This window comes from Podarcis gaigeae, assembly GCF_964106915.1.
Source record: "Podarcis gaigeae genome assembly, chromosome: 10".
Lineage (NCBI taxonomy): Eukaryota > Metazoa > Chordata > Lepidosauria > Squamata > Lacertidae > Podarcis > Podarcis gaigeae.
The window spans coordinates 38,465,595-38,487,847 of record NC_139686.1 but is presented as its reverse complement, the minus strand read 5'-3'; the positions used below and the strand labels follow the sequence as shown (position 1 = coordinate 38,487,847).

Genomic DNA, 22,253 nt, shown 5'->3' with positions numbered 1-22,253 from the left:
TGAGAATTCCCACGTAAGATCCTCCCTCTATTGTGTGGGCAGGTAATCCCTCCCCTACCTGGCCTGGTCTCCTTGGCAACGCTTCCCCCAGGTGGGATTGGACAACTGACTGAGGTAGGCGGAGACCTCCAAGTATCCCACCTGAGGGAAGGCAAAGCCAAGCCTATGCTGATGGGGCTGCTCCAGATCTAGGGTTGCACATGTCCATGAAAAGAGCACCCCCCGTTTTAAGTGGGGAGCGGTCATTCTCAGAAGTGTAGCAAAAACCTCAATCTACTATATATTTTGTAAAGCTGTTTGTTTTCTATGCATTTGGATACCTTTTAAGATATCGTAACCAAATGTTGCATGATGGTTCCTGAATCTAGGAGCAGTTTTTCATCTGTGTTTGAATGCAATTGGATGCCATTTTGACTCAAGATGGTAGACAGAACCTTCCAAAAGGGCACTGATTTTAACCACTGGTCTCAAAGCCACACCCAAACTGCTTTCTTTCTTTCTTTCTTTCTTTCTTTCTTTCTTTCTTTCTTTCTTTCTTTCTTTCTTTCTTTCTTTCATCTTCTGATCAATGCAGTGAATGGAACTGCTAGCATGGGTATAAATAAACAGTAAAGAAAATGAAGACTTAGCCTGCACTCGCCACTGCATGCTGCTGCTATGACGTTCTTGGTGGTTTGATTAGCTCAATCGCATAAACGGCTTACCTTGCTGCTTGTAATATTTCCAGCTGCAAAAAGAATTCCTGGCAGTCTTTTTTAAATAATTTTTTTAATTAATTTTCTCAATAAACAATCATTACATTAAAAATAAAATAAAAAAGACACAAAATAAAACAATTTAACCATCTATATTCACTCTTGGGATAGGTTGGTGGTTCGAATCCCCGCAACGAGGTGAGCTCCCGTTGCTCAGTCCCTGCTCCTGCCAACCTAGCAGTTCGAAAGCATGTCAAAGTGCAAGTAGATAAATAGGTACCACTCCAGCGGGAAGGTAAACGGTGTTTACGTGCACTGCTCTGGTTGGCCAGAAGCAGCTTAGTCATGCTGGCCACATGACCTGGAAGCTGAACATCGGCTCCCTCGGCCAATAAAGCGAGATGAGCGCCGCAATCCCAGAGTCAGTCACAACTGGACCTAATGGTCAGGGGTCCCTTTACCTTTACCTTTATATTCACTCTTAATATTAATCCATGTTTTGGGATTCCTCAAATCCCTTGATTTCCCTCCCCTCCCTCCCCTGGTTCCTTTGTATTACCGTATTTTCATTTATGCATGTCAACAAAAAATATTTATCTCCAATTACTTCCTTATTTAAACAGTTTCCATAACAAGTGGTTTGTTTTTGTTAATCCACCTGGCAGTCTTCCTTGATCTCCAGATGTTTGGGACTACAACTTGTATCACCCCTAACCACTGGTTGTGCGGGCTGGGCCTGGTGGAGTCCATAACATTTGGAGGGCACTTGGCTGGGGGATGGTTGGTTCCTAGAGTACTATTTAAGGCCCCAAGTGTTGGCAATACCAGACCTTTACATTTACGTTTCTCATCATTTTAGGACCTGGGCCCAAATACCTGTGTCCCCACATGCCAGTGGTGGATCTTCCATTAGGAAAAATGGGGCATTGTCCCACCAAGCTCAGTGTACCCTCAGTCAGCCCGCACCTTTCTGTCTTCTTTCAGTTTCTGCTTGCTTAGACACAGTGTTTCTCTTATAGAATACAACAAGGAGGAGGCCAGGACAAAGTTTAGTTGGCTCTGCCTGCCATTGGCTCTGGCTGAATCGTTTGTTGGCCTATCAGCCTTACACCCGGTCAGTCAAAATGGGTACTAGTCACCACCACTGTGACATGCATTTTATTTTAGACAACATTAACAGAACTTTACGCTTACTATAATGATACATGCATTTTGGAGGTCTTTAAAAAAACCTTACATCAAACAACCTCTTTTTGAGGGATGTCTTCTGTAGATCACAGTTATCATGAGGAAATGTGGACAGGGATTGTAACATTATAACTTGTTTTAATTGGTCTGTCTTGTCCTATTGGAAACTTTATGTAGCTTTCAGTGTTTAAATGGTGGAAACACCAACTGAGTCACACCATATTCTAACACTCTACCACAACACAAGTCTACTTTTATTCATAGTTTATAAGAGAAGGGTGGGTTTGGATAGAGAGAGTGTGTGTGTGTTGACCTGGATTGTCCTGCAAGTTGGCTTTTATTGACCATCAATGCACATTTGTAATCTCCTTTCAAATGCTCCTTCTTGCAGAAGCAGCATATGGTGAATCCAACCCCACAGCAAAGCTCACAGTGCCATGATTAGTTCCTATGCAATATGGAAACATTATCCAGTTCCATTGTAGTTTATACCACACTGAAGGATCCCATAATTTTTAAACTGCAGGATAGGGTTTTCTGAAAGTCACCTGGGTATTAGCCATGCCACTCCCTTTGAAATTAATATTAAAGCATTAAGTATAAATCCCAACCGGAGGCATCTTCTGAAAATAAAGGCTTATATAAAGTGTCCCAGATGGAGTGTTGCTGATTAATGAATTTCTTTGTTCAAACATATAACATTAGGACCAAAATATGGAGTCATTTGCTAACTCAAAAGCTTTAGGACTACTTTAGGACCTTTTAAACTAAAACCAGTGAGCTTGCCTCAGTCTGCATCCATTAACATGAAAAGCATATTGCCCAATTGTTGCTGGTACGATGGTGATTAGTTATACAGTGGTACCTCGGGTTAAGTACTTAATTCGTTCCGGAGGTCCGTTCTTAACCTGAAACTGTTCTTAACCTGAAGCACCACTTTAGCTAATGGGGCCTCCTGCTGCCGCTGTGCCACTGGAGCACAATTTCTGTTCTCATCCTGAAGCAAAGTTCTTAACCCGAGGTATTATTTGTGGGTTAGTGGAGTCTGTAACCTGAAGCGTATGTAACCTGAAGCGTATGTAACCTGAGGTACCACTGTAAAGGTAACTCCACACGATGCTTTACAGAGAAATATGAGCAAAACATAGGTCACTGTTCTGGTTATCTTTCAGTCTATGGTCTGAGGCAGTAATGCTTCTGAACACAAGTTGTTGGAAAGGACAGCATTCTTTTCCTTGGCTCTCATGCTTCCGGGTTGCCACTGTGAGAACAAAATGCTAGCCTAGATGGATCATTCGCCTGACACATCAGGCTCTTCCTATATGGAAGGTGGTCTAGGCCCCAACACACCCTAAATACTGGGGGAGTCTATATTCTGGGGCCTAAGGTAAATTACAGCACATAGTTATTGCTTTCTGGGAATGTTATTTATTTTTATTGTGTTTATATCCCACCTTACTTCCGTCATGGAACCCTGAGGGTTCCCGTGAGGTCATCCATCCAGGCCTTGACCAGACACAGGCCTCCTTATCTTCAGCTAGGTGGTGGCCTCATGAACTTACATTTTTGTCAGCATCATTATCTAGCCTTGCAATTCTCCAGGTTTCCTTTCTTCCTCATGCTCCAATCTGCCAATACGGCTGGCACATTTACACCATGCCAACCCCGCTGCCACCTTGCCTCTTTCCTTTTCCATCATGGTTTGTGGGAATGAGTCAACTGGAAGCAGGTCAGGAAAGCAACAAAGCTTTACCACGCTATCTACTGAATAAATGCATCTTGTCTGTAGTTCATGTGTAGGACTGTGTGCTATGCATGCAGTACAGCCCAAGCTGGTTTGATATTTTGGACAATGGTCTAAAATTAGCTATCTGCACCAGTGGGTATGTAACAATTTGAGTATCAGTCTAAGACCGGAGAGACCCAGGATTGAAATCTACTTATCCATGAAGTTCAATGGATGCTCTTAGACCAGGAACAATCTCTCAGGGTTGGTATAATGTGAGGATGATTTCCATTCAGCTAGCAAACTACAAAACCAGCGCTGCTAATTCAAAAGACTTGGGACTACTTTGTGAACTAAAGGCTGTGATCTTACCTTTTTTAAAACCAGTCTGCTCTGATGGAAGCTAATAACATTCCTTCTGCACTCTCTTCTACAAAGCAACATACATTCACCCATAAACACAGTTTCAAGAAACAGTTATTTCACCATCATGCTAACCCTCCAAGGTGGTGGCCCCCAAAGCTGCAAGAGGCAATAAAAACATATGCAGGAGGTGGAATAAAGTTTTGTGCAACTGTGGGGAGGCCTTCAGGCAGTGATCTTTGCTATTAGATATGTGAGCTACAAGCATGCCCTCCCCTCTGTGCAATGCTTGTGGGAATGAAAAGGGAGAGAGGAAGAGGTCAAGGTAGCAAGCCATGAATAAATACAGTCCTGAGTATATAGTTTTTGATGTTGCTTCAAGTTGAGAGCAGGCATACATGAAACACAAGCTACATATACATTTTCCAGTAAATGTGCGAAAGCCAAGGGAACAGAACACCTTTTAGTTATGTCTATTCATAAAGGCCAGAGGTTAGTTATGTCTCAATGGAGCGAATGCTAGGAGTGAGTTACAAATCACCTTTATTACTACAGAAAGGATGTATACAGTTCAATATGAAGGAATGAGGCATTTTTCTAAAACAGGGCTGTTATAATTCAGACATTTTTTCTCTCCAGTGATGGGTCCTTCCAAGGCTTTGAAAAAGCTTATTGCTTGTTGGGTTCAATCCTCTAGATATGATGATAGTTTCTTTGTGCCTTTGTGTAACATCAGTATCAGCAAAAACAGTGCCCGGCATTATCCTGAGGGGGGAAAATGCAGCCTTATAAGCTTCCGCCTTATCTTTCATACACAGATTTCACAGTGGCACAACTCTGATGCGTTTTGCACAGCTTGCTTCTCCAAGTACAGAATTCAGTTCCTGGGTTTATCTTCCCCTCCTGTCTAATCGTCTCCTTGTTTTGACACAATGCCACTAAAATATCTCTTGAAAGCTAATTTAGATTAAAAGTAATCCTCCAAGCATCTTTGTCACGACACTCCAGGAGAATCAAGCTGAATTGACAAGAGAAATGGATACAATATTCTTCATGTTTTGCTAGAGGAGCTAGAAGAGGAGAAGGGAAATATTGTTGCATGAAACATTGACAGGGAAGCTGGAAGCAGAGATTTGCATTCACATCCATAGGTAAAATCTACAGACCAATTAAATGGTGATATTTGGACTCCAGCTCTTTAGACACCAATTCGACTGATATCTGAATGCTGCATATGAACACAAACAAGCTTCTAATGCAATTTAGTTATTCCCTGTGAAGCCCAGAAGCACCAAAACATAAGATGTTAAAAGGGGGCAGGCAAATCCTCCAAGTGATGCTGAAATTAAAAGCAAATAATCATCATCACCATTTTGCAGTGGATTATTATTTTACAAAGAAATATGATCAACAGACATCTGCATTTCACCTTCTCAGCAGCAAGAAGATATTATCCCACTTAATGTAGCATAGTACACATAGAGGGGAGATGGGGAATCTGTGGCCTTCTGGTAGTTGTTAGACACCAATCCCCAGCAGCTGCAGCCAGCCTGGCCAATGGCCATGGATGATGGGAACGTAGCCCAACAACACTTGGAGGCCCACACTGGAGGCTAACACTGACTTAGGTTAGGCTGTGTTCCATGTAGTTGTCAGGGACTGGGCAGAGGAGGAATGGTGGGGACCGCCTCCCCATCCTGACCCTTCCAGGGCGGAGGAAGAGAAAGACAGTATAGATATTCAACACGGGTTTGAGGGAGGTAGCAGCTCAGAGGCAGATGAGAGGGAAAGCTGGGAAATCATGGGAGAGCCGCAACAACACCTGGATGATACATTGTCATGAGAAAGCCTTCCAGACCCTCCATCTCCCAGAACTTGGCAAGCCTTAAAAGTAGGAGAGCAAAGAGCTCAAAGACAGAGGGCACATAACAGCACCCATAGAAGTGATGAATGATGAAGTGGGAGAGATGGGGGGTGGAGATTCACTCGGGACAATGCCATTATCCAAGAGGCTGGGTTCTATAGCCTCTCTCTGTAAAGATTGAAATAAAAAAAAGATGGTAAGAAACTTTTTCTTGTCTTTATACTTTCCTGGGCAACCAACTGGGAGCTGCTGATAGCATCCTGACAGTATTATTGTTACAAGCCAACCCACTCTCTGAGCAGTGAGAGACTCAGAGGTTCCAGAGCTTACCCGGGTTTAGGTTTCCTCAGAATGAAGGCCAGCAGAGACTGGTGTCTTAATGATATATTTACACCTATATACAAACTGAGCTTAGTATGGAGGGGCTCACAGCATTAATACTCCCATAGATTTTGTTTCCTCTTTAGGTTTCCAGAGAAGCTCACCAAGTTCAGTTTAGGCTCAGCACAGAGCAAAACAAGCAAAACCAAGTTCAGTTTAGGCTCAGCACAGAGCAAAACCCCTCTGCAGCTTCTAGCTTTCTGCCTTTTCAGCTCCCTCACACACAGCTTTCTAGCCCAGCCCACCTTTGGCCTAATGTTCTTCATCACATAGCTATAGCTATTGCAACCTAACTCATTCTCTGAAGTGGCCAGCTATGGTAACAAAAGAAACTGGTCTGACCAGTTCCTCTCAGGTTCTAGATTCTAACCATCACTACATACAGAATACCAACCATTGGAAGGGACCCAGGGCAGCACCCCCCCCCAAAAAAAAATCCCCTCTCATAACACTATATTTGGGCATACAGTGGTACCTCAGGTTAAGTACTTAATTCGTTCCAGAGGTCCATACTTAACCTGAAACTGTTCTTAACCTGGAGCACCACTTTAGTTAATGGGGCCTTCTGCTGCTGCCACGCTGCCGGAGCACAATTTCTGTTCTCATCCTGAAGCAAAGTTCTTAACCTGAAGCACTATTTCTGAGTTCCAGAGGTCCATACTTAACCTGAAACTGTTCTTAACCTGGAGCACCACTTTAGTTAATGGGGCCTCCTGCTGCTGCCACACTGCCGGAGCACAATTTCTGTTCTCATCCTGAAGCAAAGTTCTTAACCTGAAGCACTATTTCTGAGTTAGCAGAGTCTGTAACCTGAAGCGTATGTAACCTGAGGTACCACTGTACTGTATTAAGATAAATGCTTTTACTTCCAACATAAATTTGTCAATTTGTCTCTCCACACCTTTATTTTGGGGTGATGGCTTCACACAGAACCTCTTCACCCCAAATGGCTTTTTCGCTTCAATGGAGTGGTGAGCATCAGATGCACAAAAGGGCTCATTGCATGTTGCTTAGGATTTCAGATGAGAGTCGTTGTCTGCTATCTGGCACTAGGTGGTAATAATATTTGCTTTGCAATAGCCAGCAAATAAAAACTCAGCATGCACAGGATTTATTTTCAAGCAAAGGGCTTCAAATCAGAGTACTAATCCCACTTACAGTTAGTGTGGCCAATTTAGTTTTTCCCAGGTACTCTGGTGGCTAAAACTTGAGAGGCGAATTTATTTATGTCCTGCCTTTATTTCTGAACTGGGATACAGCAAAGCGAAATAAAACAAACCAAATGATTTTCCTGCACAGGAATACATACAAAAGAATTATGAGAGTATTTTGAACATGGAGGGCTTAGCCACACTTACCTTTCCCTCTGCTCTTTCTAGGCAGAAACTGTACTTTAAATCTCGGCTTTCCCTGTGAAAATCTACTCTTTACCACTCAATCAGAGAAAATGTTAATCTGCAGAAAACCCAAACTGATCTTTCCTCTGACTGAGCTGTAAAGAGCAGGATAAGTGTGGATAAGCCCTGACTTATTTTTTAAGTGGTGAGTTAAGGGTAGAAATCTAACTCGAATGTTAAGAAGGCAAGAAAACTTCACTGATACCCACATAGCTAATCCCAATTATAGAATGTCATTATAGACACACGGGCTCAGAAAAGAAATTCAATGGAAACACCATTAAGATCAACTGAAATTCCAAAGTACTAATTCATGTCAGATTACTCCATGGCTCTCTATCCTTTCCATGTCTTGCTATCATTTTCTCTCTTCCCCCTTCCACATACACAATTTAATATTTTCTATCATTTTTCTTTACCTCACTAGTCCTTTGTTCTTGAGCATCCTATTTTTTCTGACCTCTGAGGGTCAGAAAACCATGTTCTTTATATTACATCTATTCTTTTTTAAAAAAATAAATAAATTAAATATATATATTAATTTAGTTTTTCCTCAACTCACTTCCTCTTTGATTTGCCATGTTCCTTCCTTTTTATCTTTCAGTCAGCAGTTTCAGTATCCCTCCTATTGATTCCAGCCAAAGCAGAAGAGGGAGAGCATTGTTGTATAATCAAAGAGTGTTTTCCGGGTCCTGTGATTCTGACCTTATTGACTCTTTAAATCATATTTTTTTTTGCAGACCTAAAATCCTCAGTTAAATAGAACTGCAGGATCATCACCCCTCCATTCATGCACACCAGACAAAAAATAAAAAAACCTGAGCACAAAGTAAATTAAATAACTTTAAAGCTAAAGGGAAGAAAGTAGAACAGACCATCACTGGGACAAAAAAAAAAAGTTGCATATATCTGGGGGCATAAGTTAATTGCAAGTTGTGTCCCACATGCACCCGGCTTCCAATTATTTTCTTGATTTTTGTGACCTCAGTATTTTCTGCATTTATCTTTTCCTTTTTCAATATGTTTTCACTTCCAACCTGATTATAGAGAGCGGCCATTCTGCTTGGGGGAAAAACTGCAGGTGATTTGGCTATATAAAAGAAACCCAGCAATTTCACCAAGGCACTTTTTCATAAAACCGGCTACAACAAAGATCAGATTGACACAAAATTACATCCATTTAAGGATGCCTCTTTGGAGAGCCCCACTACAGTCACTACAATGGGTGGGTGTTGCAACCCCAGCTTCAAGGAGCAACAGGGAGAGAAGAAGAGGGGCTTCTGTATGGTCCTGCAGCTCGGACTGTGTTAGACAACAGACCCCCAGAGCCAAGATTGGATGTGCAAGTCTGGCAACCCTCTGTGCTGGACCCCCCCCACTACACATCATCAGACCCTTCTTATCTAATGGGTTGTGTTTGCCAATGGCCTCTTGATCACACTGTCCATTGTGCCTGTGAGTTTGGAGCCACTAGGCAGTGGAGGGTTGGAATAAGATGGACATGGGTATGCCAAAAGTTTTGTTATGATGCCGGCTTCCATCATGGATTCCCAATAGGACAGGTACAGCTGGCTTCTCTGCCCAAAACATCAGAAAAGTCTAAATTGGGGTAACCTACGTACTACTCTCCAGATGTTGATGGACTATCAGTCTCATCATTCATGGGCTTTGCCTGTATTGACAGGGACTAATGGGAGCTTGAGACCAGCAGTATCTTGAGGGCACCACTTTTGCTGGCTATGGCTTACAGAATGCAATGCTCAATAAGACCTAGTCCGCTGCAAAAGAAGCAGCGGATTTCAATGTCCAGGTAATGGTTTGCTCTATAACATTTGCCCATAGGCTTTTTTCTCCTCTTATCTTTCACTGGCTTATTTTAATTGCTGCCGAGTGAAAAGAATAAAACAAGCAAAAAAAACAACCCCTGAAAACAGAAGCAAACAAAGGCAGAATTTGTCAATAAAAAGCTAACCGTTTCAGGCATTTCTTAGGTCCCCAGTTTCCTGTAAGTTGTTGGGTTTTACAAGCTCCTTTCCAAGCTTTCCGTAATAGTTATTGCACAAATCCACACAGTTAAAAAACAACAACTAAAAACCTCTCCGGTAATCTAAGGAAACTACGAGTATAATAATGCATCAAACATTTAGAGCAGTGCAGACCATGCACATAAATGTTATCAGGATCTTTATTTAACAGTGTCACCATTTTAAATATGAATTGCAACCTATGTTGCAAGCCATTTTATTGTCACTATTTATTATTTATTAAATTTGTACACTGTCCTTCATCTGAAGATCACAGGGCAGTTCACAGCATAAGAATACAAAATGAGAATACAAAATAAATAAGAACAAGAACAAGAACAAGAAAAACACACCAATAACACCCCTTGCACAAATACAATTAAAAGTATATAAAATGTTAATCAGCCAAAGGCCACTATAAAAATAAACATTTTTGTCAGGTGCCTAAAGATTTGTAACAAGAGCACCAGGTGAGCCTCCTCAAACATAATTCTGGAAATGTCCATCCGAGTACATCCCAGCTACAAAGTGGTGCCATCTGCCCCTAACTCGGACAGCCACTCCAGAGGAATAAGGTAAAGGTAAAGGGACCCTTGACCATTAGGTCCAGCTGTGGCCGACTCTGGGCTTACGGCGCTCATCTCGCTTTATTGGCCGAGGGAGCCGGTGTACAGCTTCCGGGTCATGTGACCAGCATGACTAAGCCACTTCTGGTGAACCAGAGCAGTGCATGGAAACGCCGTTTACCTTCCCGCCAGAGCAGTACCCATTTATCTACTTTGCATTTGACGTGCTTTCGAACTGCTAGGTGGGCAGGAGCAGGGACTGAGCAACGGGAGCTCACCCTGTCACAGGGATTCAAACCGCTGACCTTCTGATCGGCAAGCCCTAGGCTCTGTGGTTTAGACCACAGTGCCACCCGCATCCCCAGAGGAATATGATGCTATCAAAAGCCACTGAGAACTCAGGAAGTAATAACAAGGAGAAATTGTCTCTGCTTCTTTCCTTTGCCTCTCTGTATGGTGACAAAGGTCACTATACAGGGTGATCAAACCAGTTCCTGTGCCAAACCCCAACTGAAATGGATCTAGAAAATCATTTTCCTTCAAGAGCATCTGGATTTGCCATAGCCAGAAACTACAAACACCTGTCTATACATGCAGCTGAAGTTAGCAGTGTCCACGGGGGAAGTTTTTAAATGTATACAATTACACTCATAGGCCTCATTGCTGTCTCAGTTTAGCACAAGTCTAATCTGTATTCCCAATTCCTAGTTCATGGCTACATGATGCCACATGCCCATTGAGAGGATATTAACATGTGGACGGTATGAGTTGTGGAATGTTGGCAGCTGTTTTTGTAGTCATCAGGTGATGGCCGTACAAACCTGTGAAAAACGAGGGGGGGACGGGACCAAAAGTTTCTCATCATAAAAAGAAAGAAAGATATATATTGAAACTTCCATAATAACTTACAAGTGTGGAGCTGGCCAAGCAATGTTGTGAGCAAAACCCAGAAAGAAATCCATCTGAAAGGACAGTCACAGAGCTATTTTGTGTGTTATTTTGAACCCTAATGTGCCATCAGTGGTTTGTTTCCACAATTATGAAAACTGTGTCACCTCAGATCATAATTCTCTGTCATGGTTCTTGTAAAGAATTTCTCACAACAACTTATATTATTCCAATTTCACTGATGATTTGTGTGTCCTGCTCTTACTGAAGTGGGTGAGCTCCCTTCTCAGAACAAAAGTGCTAAAGGCAGGTGGCCCTTAAGTACTGCAGGACTCTCAAAAACATGGAACAGAAGGAAACTAACAGCAACCATTGGTTTCTGATAGAAGGAATAACAAATTAATGCTCCCGAACTGTATAGCTGCCTCAGTTATTGCTCTTGGCAGTGCTTTCTGATTCACTGCTGTCATCTTTTTTACAAATAGGAGTAAATGCATTGGGAAAATGTAATCATAAAGCATTTAGGACATTCATAAGTAGATGGGTAGGTGAACAATTTGCTCCCTTTCAGTGTAAAAACAATGCAGTGATTATGTATTAGCTTTCAGACATGAAGTGAAAATCAATAGTACACATGAACATTTCATTTTGCTAGTATTTGGGGCTGTGCAATTTTCTGATTTGGTTTCTCTACAGCAGGAGCCCACACAAGTTAGGAACCAAGAGTGCAGTCTGGCACTGTTAAAATCAATGGACTTTTTTTGCCATTGATCTATTCAAGAGAGAGAGGGAGACCAGTACAATATGGAGAAAGTTTTTCTCCTCTCATAACAGTAGAACATGTAGACATCCAATGAAGCTGAGTGTTGGAAGATTCGGGACAGATTAAAGAAAGTACTTGTACATGCAGTACAGTTAAGCTATGGAATTCACTCCCACAAGTGTGATGGCCTCCAACCTAGATGGCTTTAAAAGAGGATTAGATAAATTCATGGAGGACAAAGCAATCAATGGCTACAAGCTATGATAGCTATGCTCTGCCTCCTGCTATGGTTGAATCCTGGGATGACTTGAATACGCCTGATTTTATTTGGGATCTAGGATTCAGCCGGAGCAGTTGCACAGCTCTAACTGCATTCTTCCCTGTGAACTAGCACAATGTTTTGTCACCTGCTGAAGCCTTTGCCCACATGGTGTCCTCCAGATGTTTTGGATGATGACTCCCACCAGCTCCAGCCAGCATAGCAACATGCTTCCGTGATGCCACCAATATGCAATCATATCCAATCTGCAAATATCTGTGCTGGGATATAGGATTGCATTCTAAGAACACAAAACGTTCTGGTGTAGCCCACCTGTTGTTTCATAAGTGTTGCTGTCAGGAGGGTAGTTTAGAAGAGGAAAGACTTTTCAATCAGTGAAACTTATTAACAGCAGAGTTAAAATATGTTACTGCAGAGGATAATTCGTTCATGGGTGCTATCTTCCAAATTACCAAGGCATGAATTAAATTTAAGCATTTTAAAAGTATGTTAATGAAAGTAATTCCCTATACATCTATCTGCAAAATCTATTGTATACAGCACTATATATCTATGGTATATACAGATCTGCATCCATTTATCTGTCATAGAGTTTTACTCTTTTCAGAACTAGATACTGCATTTGAAAAGAGATCATGTAAGCAGGTTCAAGACCTGCTTTCCCCTAAATAAAGTGGTGCATGACTTTAGCCATCTTCAGACTTCGAAGAGAAGCATTGCTGGATGACAGTCTAATAATCTGGCAGATCCATGTTCTAGATCCAAAGCCATTATCTTGAGGCTTGAGCTGTTGTTTATTATGGGGTGCATTTAAAATACCATGGTGCAAAATGTTAGTCCAATGGGACATTACATGTGCACCAGATTCCAGTTAAATGTGGTTGGTTCATGATCTGTTATTTCCATTTTTTTCACACAAAAAATACTGAATGAGGGGGGAATGAATAAGTATCTATTTTAATCTAGTAAACGAATGTGTTTAATTTTTGTCAATGTTTGCCCAGACAATTTAACCAATGGGTGTTTTTGCTTTACTCATCAAACATCCAACCTCGCACGTTCAAGAAATGTCTAGAATAAAATAAAAGTTTCCATTTAAATCATGAGCAGCCTAAGAAGAAACATCAATTGCTCCCATATATGCCTCAGCTTTAATTCTCAGTCAATACGCCATTAACTAAAATTCTGATGAGCTCGTGTGAGGCAGCCTGTGAATGTTGTGATTCAGAAAAGAACATGATAGACGTATCACTCCAACATCCCTCCCCAAAAAATTGTGTCTGGAGACTGGTAAAATAATTCCCTTATTAGACACTAGGCCTGTCAGTCACAAAACTGAACAGACACACCAGCATGCTCCACCCGCCCTATAAGGTCTGGCATGTTCCTTATAGGACAAGCTTGGCGAACAATTTTTGCAAACACACTGCCTGCAGTTCTGTTTGTTCCTGAAACTCCAGGAGAACCCAGATTTGCTTCTAAGTGATTTTGAAGGAGTCACTCATGTCAGGAATCTCTCAAATCCCTCTGAATTAGCCTGATTTGGCTCAGGACTCACCTGAATCCCACACACACAGCCTACTTATCTGCTTGTCTTAGATTTTTAGAGGAGGCTCCAAAAGGACAAATAAGGACAGGGTGAAAGGGAACTTTTATACATCCCACTAGAAGGGTTTCCTTTTGGGCAGAGGGATCCATGTGGCCTTGGAGGGAAATGTTCAGTGTGAAAAGAATGAAAAGTCCCTCCATCCCTGCTGACTGTCAATTTCTTCCTTCATATGATCACCAACAAAACAATCAATAGTCTGCAAGCTAAAAAGGTCAGTATCAATATTAAAACCCCAGGCCGTCTTGCTCTGATGGTTTTGACATTTGCTCTAAGTATGTCTAAATGAACCTCTCTGCTGAGCATCACAAAAATACCTTTCCGTGCCTCCACGTCTGAACAATAGCTGATGTCCTTATGGATTCTTCTGAAAGGGAAGTAGTTGATGTGATTAAGATATACTGTTTTTTATGAGAGTCGTCATACCAGTTCTATTGCTCTGCAGCTGGTTCTGTAGGCTTAATGGTCAAACAAATTGCCAAAGAAGCCCTAAAGCAGTGAAGTTGGTGACACACACCAATGCTTCAGGGAGACTCAGCTGAACTCAGCTGGAAAGTTCAAGATCCCCCGTATGGTCAGGAAATGTTGGTGCTTTACTACTATAATTGCAGTATAAAAGTGAGGGATAATAACAAAATTTAGTGCAAATGACCAGTCCATCTGGAAACACCCTAAGTCACTTATATCCAAGTCTGGTTAAGCAAATTTAGAGTGCAGAGTTTTGGGGGTGGGTCATTTCCTCAGTAATAATCATGTGTGCTTTGAACGCTAGAATGCTATGAAGTTATAGTTATGGGCACTTAGTTCCCTTCCAAAAAATGTTCTGGTGAGAGGGCCTATGGGTGTTGGAAACTGATGCAGAGAAACATAAATTTAAGTTACCTAATATGTTTGAAGTAGGGTGTCAGGGACTGGCTAGTTGAGGGAAAACCCTCTGTTTTCTGCTGTATCGGAACAAACATTTATTTGCAGAAAACTTGGTGTTTGTTTTGATTCAGTAGTAACAATGGGTTTCCCTAAGGAAAGCAATGGCCCAAAAAGAAACCTCTCTGGCCCACGACTAGTAATCATGAGACAAACGAATGTGTGGATGTACCCTTATTTATACAACACTAGGATGCTAAACTGGAGGGAGATATTATACCAATTGAAAATCTTGTGAAACTATTGCTGCTTACACGCCATACATTTAAAGCATTGTTTCTCCCCAGTGAATCCTGGGAACTATAGTTTGCCTCTCAAAGGCAAATTCCCAACATCCTTAACAAACTATAGTTCTCAGGGTTCTTTCTTTTGGGGGAGGCATACTTGAATTGTATTATGAATAGCCTGGGTATGCTGTTCAACCTCAGCCATAAGATATGTCCATGTTTTCTCTCCAGATGGGTGCATGAACACATATAAAAACACATAATGATTAGTTATTTCTTTATTCCATCTCTACACCTTTTTTTTTTTGAGAGGCTTCTTTTCCTTGCTCCTGTCTTCCTGTTCCAAAATGAGCTCCATTTATTATGAAGATGTGCTGAATGGCTTGTCTTTTACAACTTGCAATGACTCAGTGCTCTTCCTTAGCAAAGTACTCAGCTATGAATACAACATCTGTAACCATAGTAAAATAACCAGTTTGTCCTGCGTCTAAACAAAAACAAAGTACTTCAGAGAGACCTGCCCCCAGCACATAAACAATTTTCATTGTCAATATTTTAAGTGTTGTATTAGCAAATCTTCTTAGCTCAGACTACTGAATGATAAGTGAACCAGAGAAAGCAGCAGCCTGGCTAAAAGTAGCCAGGTAGGATATTATGAAAACTACATGGGTTAATCTTGTGAAAGGGCTACAGAATTAAACTGACTATTGATTCTTCATGTAATCCTGTATTTTAATTAGTGTATAGATTTGAAGATGTTTCAATTACAAAAGTGTGCTAATGCATTAAACAACTTAATCACATTAAGCATTATTCTAAAATATAAATATATATTTTTGCTTGCATATTCTCATTTCAAAGTTGGCAGAGTTCAAATTCATTTATGAAACATGGACAAGAGAGGGCAAGATGTGTCTACCTTCTGCTTTAAAAAGTTTGATTTATTTCAGTAGGAAAGTAAAGCATGTGAATAGTAGCTCCTATTGAAATCAATCAACACATATTTATATTTCAAATAACTGCCTCTGTCCATGGAGGCCTAGAAAACAGCCATCATGGGAGTAGTCATGTCCAACTTCATTGGACATCCATACCTTCCAGTGTTATGAGAGAGGGAGAACAACTTCCCTCTAAAAACTTTTTCTGTGTCTTACAAAATTTTATAAACTCATGCCGCCTCTTATTAACCTTTTCTCCCTTTTTAATAATAATTTTTATTAGTTTTCAATTACAACAATCCAATAATCGCCTCATTATAACAATGCCAAATTATAATAAAATTAATAATACCCATCATTGAGATGCCAAATTATACAATTTAGGTGGCGCCCTGCATACTAGAATTGATGGTTTGATGATTTACTTTATTTTTGCTTCCCAAAATCCTTATTAACCTTTTCTCTAAATGGAAAAGCCACAGATGCTGTATCCTTCTTCTCATAGGGAAGCTGTTCCATCCCTTTGGTATTTCTCCTTGATCCTTTCTGAACCCTTTCTAGCTCTACAAAATCCGTTTTGAGGTGAGACTATGAATGAAAGCAAGTGCTGATCCTTATGCACCAAAAGGAGATTACCCATGCCCAAAATACATATATCAGCATGCTCAAATGTAAATAATAATAATAATAATAATAATAATAATAATAATAATAATGTTTAAGGGGCCAAAAAAGTGGCTGAGTGCATGCTGTTTAGGGCAGGGAAGATGACTGCAGTATCCTCAAGAAGTTATGGTAGACTGGGACCTTGAACATGAACATTCCACACTGTAATAACAAAAAGGCAGGATTCTTTATTTTTTCAACTTCACTTTATTTTCAAAAACACATATAGCACAACTGTAATTACTGCCCATGTACATTTCTATGCAACTGAATGTTAATTAAGTTATGAGGCAGTCGTCTAGATAAAAAAGACCTGTTAAATGATCTGTCAGTTACCATAAATAATTTAATTTAAACATCTCTCTTTAATCTGGAGACATATAGTGATAGAGCTTAAGAAGTTATTTTGTACATGTTACTATAGGAGAATACAGACAACAATAAATGATTATTAGTTGAGAGGTTTCAGCCTCTGGCCCTGAACAAACTAAAGTTATTTGCACTTAATTCCCATTAGCATTAACGAGGCATGTTAGTCATGCTGAAGTCAAGATCTATTGATTCCAATGGGATTTCAGCCCAGCTAACTTCTATTGGATTGGGGCCTGTGTCTCACCTAACTTGGTACATTGCCACCATCACAGCAGTTGAGGATCCTCTGTCACTTTATGAGAACAGATCGTTCATGAAAAGCCTAACACACTAATTTATTTTTTACAGAATTAAGTTGCAGAATAAATCTCCCCTGTCCCATTCCTGAAAAACTCATTCCCTTGACCCAAAACTCTGTGATGTACATATGACCACTTGGAATACACCAGAGTTGTTGGACAAGGATGATCATGTAGAAGTGAGTCCCAGACAAAGTTTACTTTCACATTGTGTGTTAGAAGGGCAGAGTTTAGCGACTTAATCACCACTCAGGAATACTGAAATCAGAATGCAAAGTTACATGCCAAGTCTGCAACCTTAAGCATTGGGAGTAAGCCCTGGTAAATTCATTGTTGCATGGCCTATTTGGACAGATGTTTGGTGATAGCTCTATATCACCATGAAAGCATGGGTTACCCATGTTCCTTTCGATCACTGTTCCCAGTTTTCCAGGTTTTGCACAAAGGAAAGAATTACACATCTCTTGGTTGCAGGGGATGAGGAAGAACAAGTTCTTCATTCCTCCTCTGTTGCTACTTTCATGAAAAGTACAAAGCTACCTTAGGTATTACCGGTTTCCAAACAATGTATTGAGAGACAACGGCTGTGAAGTAGATGCAGATACCCTTCTGCCTATTTTTTTTTTTTTTGTCTTGTCTCACACTCTTCCCATAGGAGAACACCTTGGCAATATCTGGTTGCAGGTTAGGTTGTTTATTTGCATAACTCTAGTGTGGCTGCTCCCTATTCCACAAGTAATGAACAAATACAAAGACTAGGCTTCCTCAACCTCAGCCCTCCAGATGTTTTTGGCCTACAATACCCATCATCCCTGACCACTGGTCCTGGGAGTTGTAGGCCAAAAACATCTAGAGGGCTGAGGTTGAGGAAGCCTGACAAAGACTCACAAGAAAGGTAGAGAAGGGATGGCAATGTTAAATTGGTTGACCCAACCAACAAGAACATTTTAACACATGCTAGAACAACAACAGAAAAGTAGATGTAGGGAGGGAAGAGAAACATCATGGAAGCGGGGTGGGAATCAACTTTTACATTAAATTTGAATTAATTTGATATTAATTTGTTAATTATTTTGAAAAGCGATAAAAAGTAATTGGCAAAAAAATGAGATGTAGAAGAGTCTGTATGTGAAAGTTTGTCCTATTTCTTTCCGTGGGGATGGGGAACTTGTGGCCCTCCAGACATTTTGACTCAAAATATCATTATGCTCAACTGTCAGGGATGGTGGGAGCTGTACACTACATTTCCAGAGCCACAGGTTCCCTGTCCCTCATTGCAGTATTCACTGAAGGAAGTCCCAATGTCTATCACCCTGCACCTCCCAAAATCAAGAACGTATTGACTCTAAAAATTGCAAAGAAGTGTGCATGGGGAGTAAAAATCAGCCTTTAAGTGTAGGTGAAATTCACTCAGTCAAAGAAGTCTACAGAGTTAATTATCACAATGTGAGGGCAAGAAGAACTAACAAACTGCAGCTTGTACAACATGAAAGACCTGAATATATAAACATAAACTGCAGGAATACATCAGACAACAAACTAATGAGATATATTAACCTGTTCTTAATATTTGAGATTTGAGAATTACATTGCAAATTGCAAACAAAATAGAAAATAAAATGTTCAGAAGCGTTAATAAATTACTACAAATCTATGATAGCTGGCCAGTAATTTATCTGTTTCCATTAAGAAATGATAGTTTAGAAAGCTCAATAATAAAGCATTTAATATTGTGTCAAACAATGCAGCCACATTTTTTTTTAAAAAAGGCAGTCAACCAAAAATTCTATATGAAAAATATCTTCATAACATCCTGACCATAGCCTGAAGAATTCAGAAAAAGGTTTTCCTTGTCAAGCTATTATTATTAGATTTATTAACCAACCTTCACCTTAAGGTTCTGGGGTGGATTACTATAACATGAGCAATACAAATTAAAACCAAACCATATTTTTTAGAAAGGTTTTATCAAGTGTCTTTTTCTAGCCATTTTGAAAACAAACAAACAAACAAACAAACCTCCCAATTAGAATGCAGTGAATATAGCTTCTGTTTAGGCATTCTAAATATTTCTATTTTGTTGTTGTCTAAAAGCAGGCTTCTCACACAGGTGTTCTATCTGGCAGCCATGTACTGTAGCCGACCAGTTTTTTTTAACAGATGGCATACATATTGCTTGAAGCCTGGGTCTAACATTTTGACAGGCTTGGTCTAAAATATCAGTTCAGGAGCTAACGAAATTCATTCTTGTCTATGTCTTCATGCCCAGGACCTTGATATTGGATACATTTTGTTGGACGTTTGCAGTAACAATAAGCAATATACCAAATAAAGGGTCCCAGGTCTTATTTCGTCCTGTGGCAGTGTAAAACCTATTCATTTACTCTTCAGTTGAATAATATAGAGGAAAGAAGCAGCTGATCTGTAAAATGTGCATCAGCTTCAGAGAGATGGAAGACCAATTTTTCAGAAGCAAACAATGGGTAAAGGTGCTCATAAGGAGCTACTGCAACTCAAAGTTGTGGAAACTCCTATATATTGTATTGTGCATAACAAAGTTCCAGGTATATTGTATATGGAGTTTGTGGTTCATCAAATAATTCCCCTTCCCCCTTCTATGGCTAGGCCTAACCCTACGTTTGTCAGCTTTGCTCTGCACACAGGGCAGGGAAGAGCTTTCAAAGGTTATAACATGTATAATATGATGTCCACACTGGTCTTTTATATGGTGCAGTGAACAAGGTTATCATCACCAGAGACGTTATAATGCATTGGCAGTGGGTTGTATGTAAAATACTGAGAAACAATACTTCACAGAAAACTGGTGTACAGACAGATGATGTACAAATGTATGCTGTATAACCCATAGGGTAACTGCTTTTCCTGATTTAGATTAAGATTTCAGTTCATCGCCACCAAAGTCTACCTGGTTTTTTATTATTAAATGCCTCTGAACTGTCCTACAGGAGCTTTGCTATTAGGCTGAACAAACTAAATTATTTCTATCAGTAAGTTTAGAACATATGAGAATCAGTTATAATTTTTATTTATATGACAAAGAGTTCTCTAACTCGGAAGCTCTTATGCCACCAGAACTTGGCCCCATAAGAAGATACCACTTATCTACCTCATCCTAATTTTTCTCCAGGGCATTATATATTACTAATTTGTTCTCAGGAAAACAAGGACAGTTTTCAGCTATGTAGACAACAGCAACGTCTCCCCTATTGCTGTTTCTGAGTCCTGACTGTGAGTGGAACTGATTCCAGTATCAGAGTCTGTATCATTTATGTCTAAACTAGTCACTTTGTGAAGGAGATCAGTCCCTGTAAAACTCTTGGTGGAAATTTCACTGTCCTTTGCTTGCTCCTCATTAGGTGGGTGCCTGATTTCACTTTTGGCCTTAGCATGCAAAGCATTAAGCTCCTCCACAATCAGTTCATACTCCTTTTCCTTCTTTTGAAGCATCAGGTCCCTATATTTTAACTCCTGCTGAATGCAGTTTAGTTGAGAATGGATCCTTAAGGCATCTTTCATGCTTTTCTCCAATTCGTTCTTGACACTTCCTACATCGGAATTCTCCATTTCCTCCTTAGGTGGTTCCTCTGTCCACATGTCTCCGTTTCTTCCAATGTTATTAACCTCTCGTTCAATTTCCGCAGAGAGCTTTTCAATAAGCTCTTTGTGGTGCTTTAGTCCTTCTTCCACTTGTAACATCCCCTCTCCTTTGCCCGAGCTTTCTGGCATCTGCTGGTTGCTGTGAGGCATGTCTGTTTCTTCTTCAGCATCACTGGATGTTGCCATTAAATAAGACTCCTGCACATAATTTCCTCCATCACCTTCAAGCTGATCTAGGTGAAATTTGGCTTCACACTGTTCAATTTCTAGATCCAGTTCCTTCATTCTGTTGATTTGCTGGTGAATGGTGTGGTCCTGAGAAAGGATCAAGTGGATGAGAGTCTCTATGTTGTCCCTCTCTTGCAGGACTCCTTCTTGTTTAAGTTTGGCCAGCTTCCGGAAGGTTTTCCTAACAATCCTCTTTTGCTTGTCCACTGGCAACATCTTCATGTAATTGGCCGGGCTCAGGTCCCAGGGTTTTTCAAGATTTGGTACAAGCTTGGCTTCAGCTGTCCTCCACAATGGAAATGGGGGGAAGGCATCTGCCTTGATCAAGACAAAGTGCAAATTAGGCTGCTCTTCCCCCCAGGCTTTCCAGAGTCTCAGCATTTTAGTGAGAGGTGGAAGGACCCTCTCAGAACCTCTCCATTTTTCTATGATGCAGTAATCCTTGGGCTGTCCAAAAAGAAACTTCTTTTCTGCATAGGTGGCTTGATGTTCCTCAAGCAGAGCTTCAATTACTTGAGTGCAAGTTGTGCGCTTTGTCAATCCGCTAACAATTTTCTCTTCCTGACAAACCCAGACCACAATTTCTTGCTCTGTAGAACCCATCTCTTTTTCTGGTGACCTGGAATTAAAGAAAGCAAATATTATACAGAGCACTTGCTATCTCTGAAGCTTTGAACATGATATGTATTTGAGGTGTTTAAACTGTGGGTGGATTTCAACCTTTAAAAACCATCTTGGAGGGTGGGGGTGAGGAAATTCACAAGTTCAAAGAGGTTATGGCTGTGATCTGCATGCTCATTAAAGCTACTCTTTATATTAACATGCAGGAAGTAACTCTATGTAGTTTCACGTTCAATTCTTTATAGCTATCCATATTATACAATTATGTATAATAATAATAATAATAATAACAACAACAATAATAAATGCAACACTTCCTCCCAAAGGAGCCCAGGGAATCTTACAGAGGAAACTGCAGCCACCTCAGTTTCTGCTCCCAGACTTTGGAACTCCCTCCTTGCTGTCCTTTCGCCAGCATGTGAAGATGGTTTTATTCTGACAGACTTTGAGGAACTGACTGGTTATTTTTTCGAAATAAAAAGCTTTTAATAGTGTGGCACTGTTGCTAGCCGTACTTTAATAGACTTGCTTTTGTATTGTTTTAATTTTGTTATAGTTTAATTGCATTTTGACTATAATCTTTAGTAGCTTTCTGTGTTTTATTCATGTTTGTTTTAAT

At 40.4% G+C, this 22,253-nt stretch overlaps 1 protein-coding gene across 3 annotated transcripts in view; it reads right to left on the bottom strand.

Annotated features, from left to right (window-relative positions):
• Nucleotides 1-404: 404 nt before the first annotated feature.
• RASSF9 (Ras association domain family member 9) overlaps nucleotides 405-22,253 on the bottom strand; it is a 51,945-nt gene continuing 30,096 nt past the window's right edge. For 2 of the 3 annotated variants that reach the window (XM_083699383.1, XM_083699384.1), the window contains exon 2: nucleotides 16,684-21,632. In XM_083699383.1, coding sequence (XP_083555509.1) covers nucleotides 20,366-21,632 — 1,267 coding nt within the window. In that variant the 3' untranslated portion in view covers nucleotides 16,684-20,365. Of the gene's footprint in view, nucleotides 415-16,683; nucleotides 21,633-22,253 lie in introns of those variants that run through there. The other variant, XR_014555362.1, reaches the window with a different exon arrangement.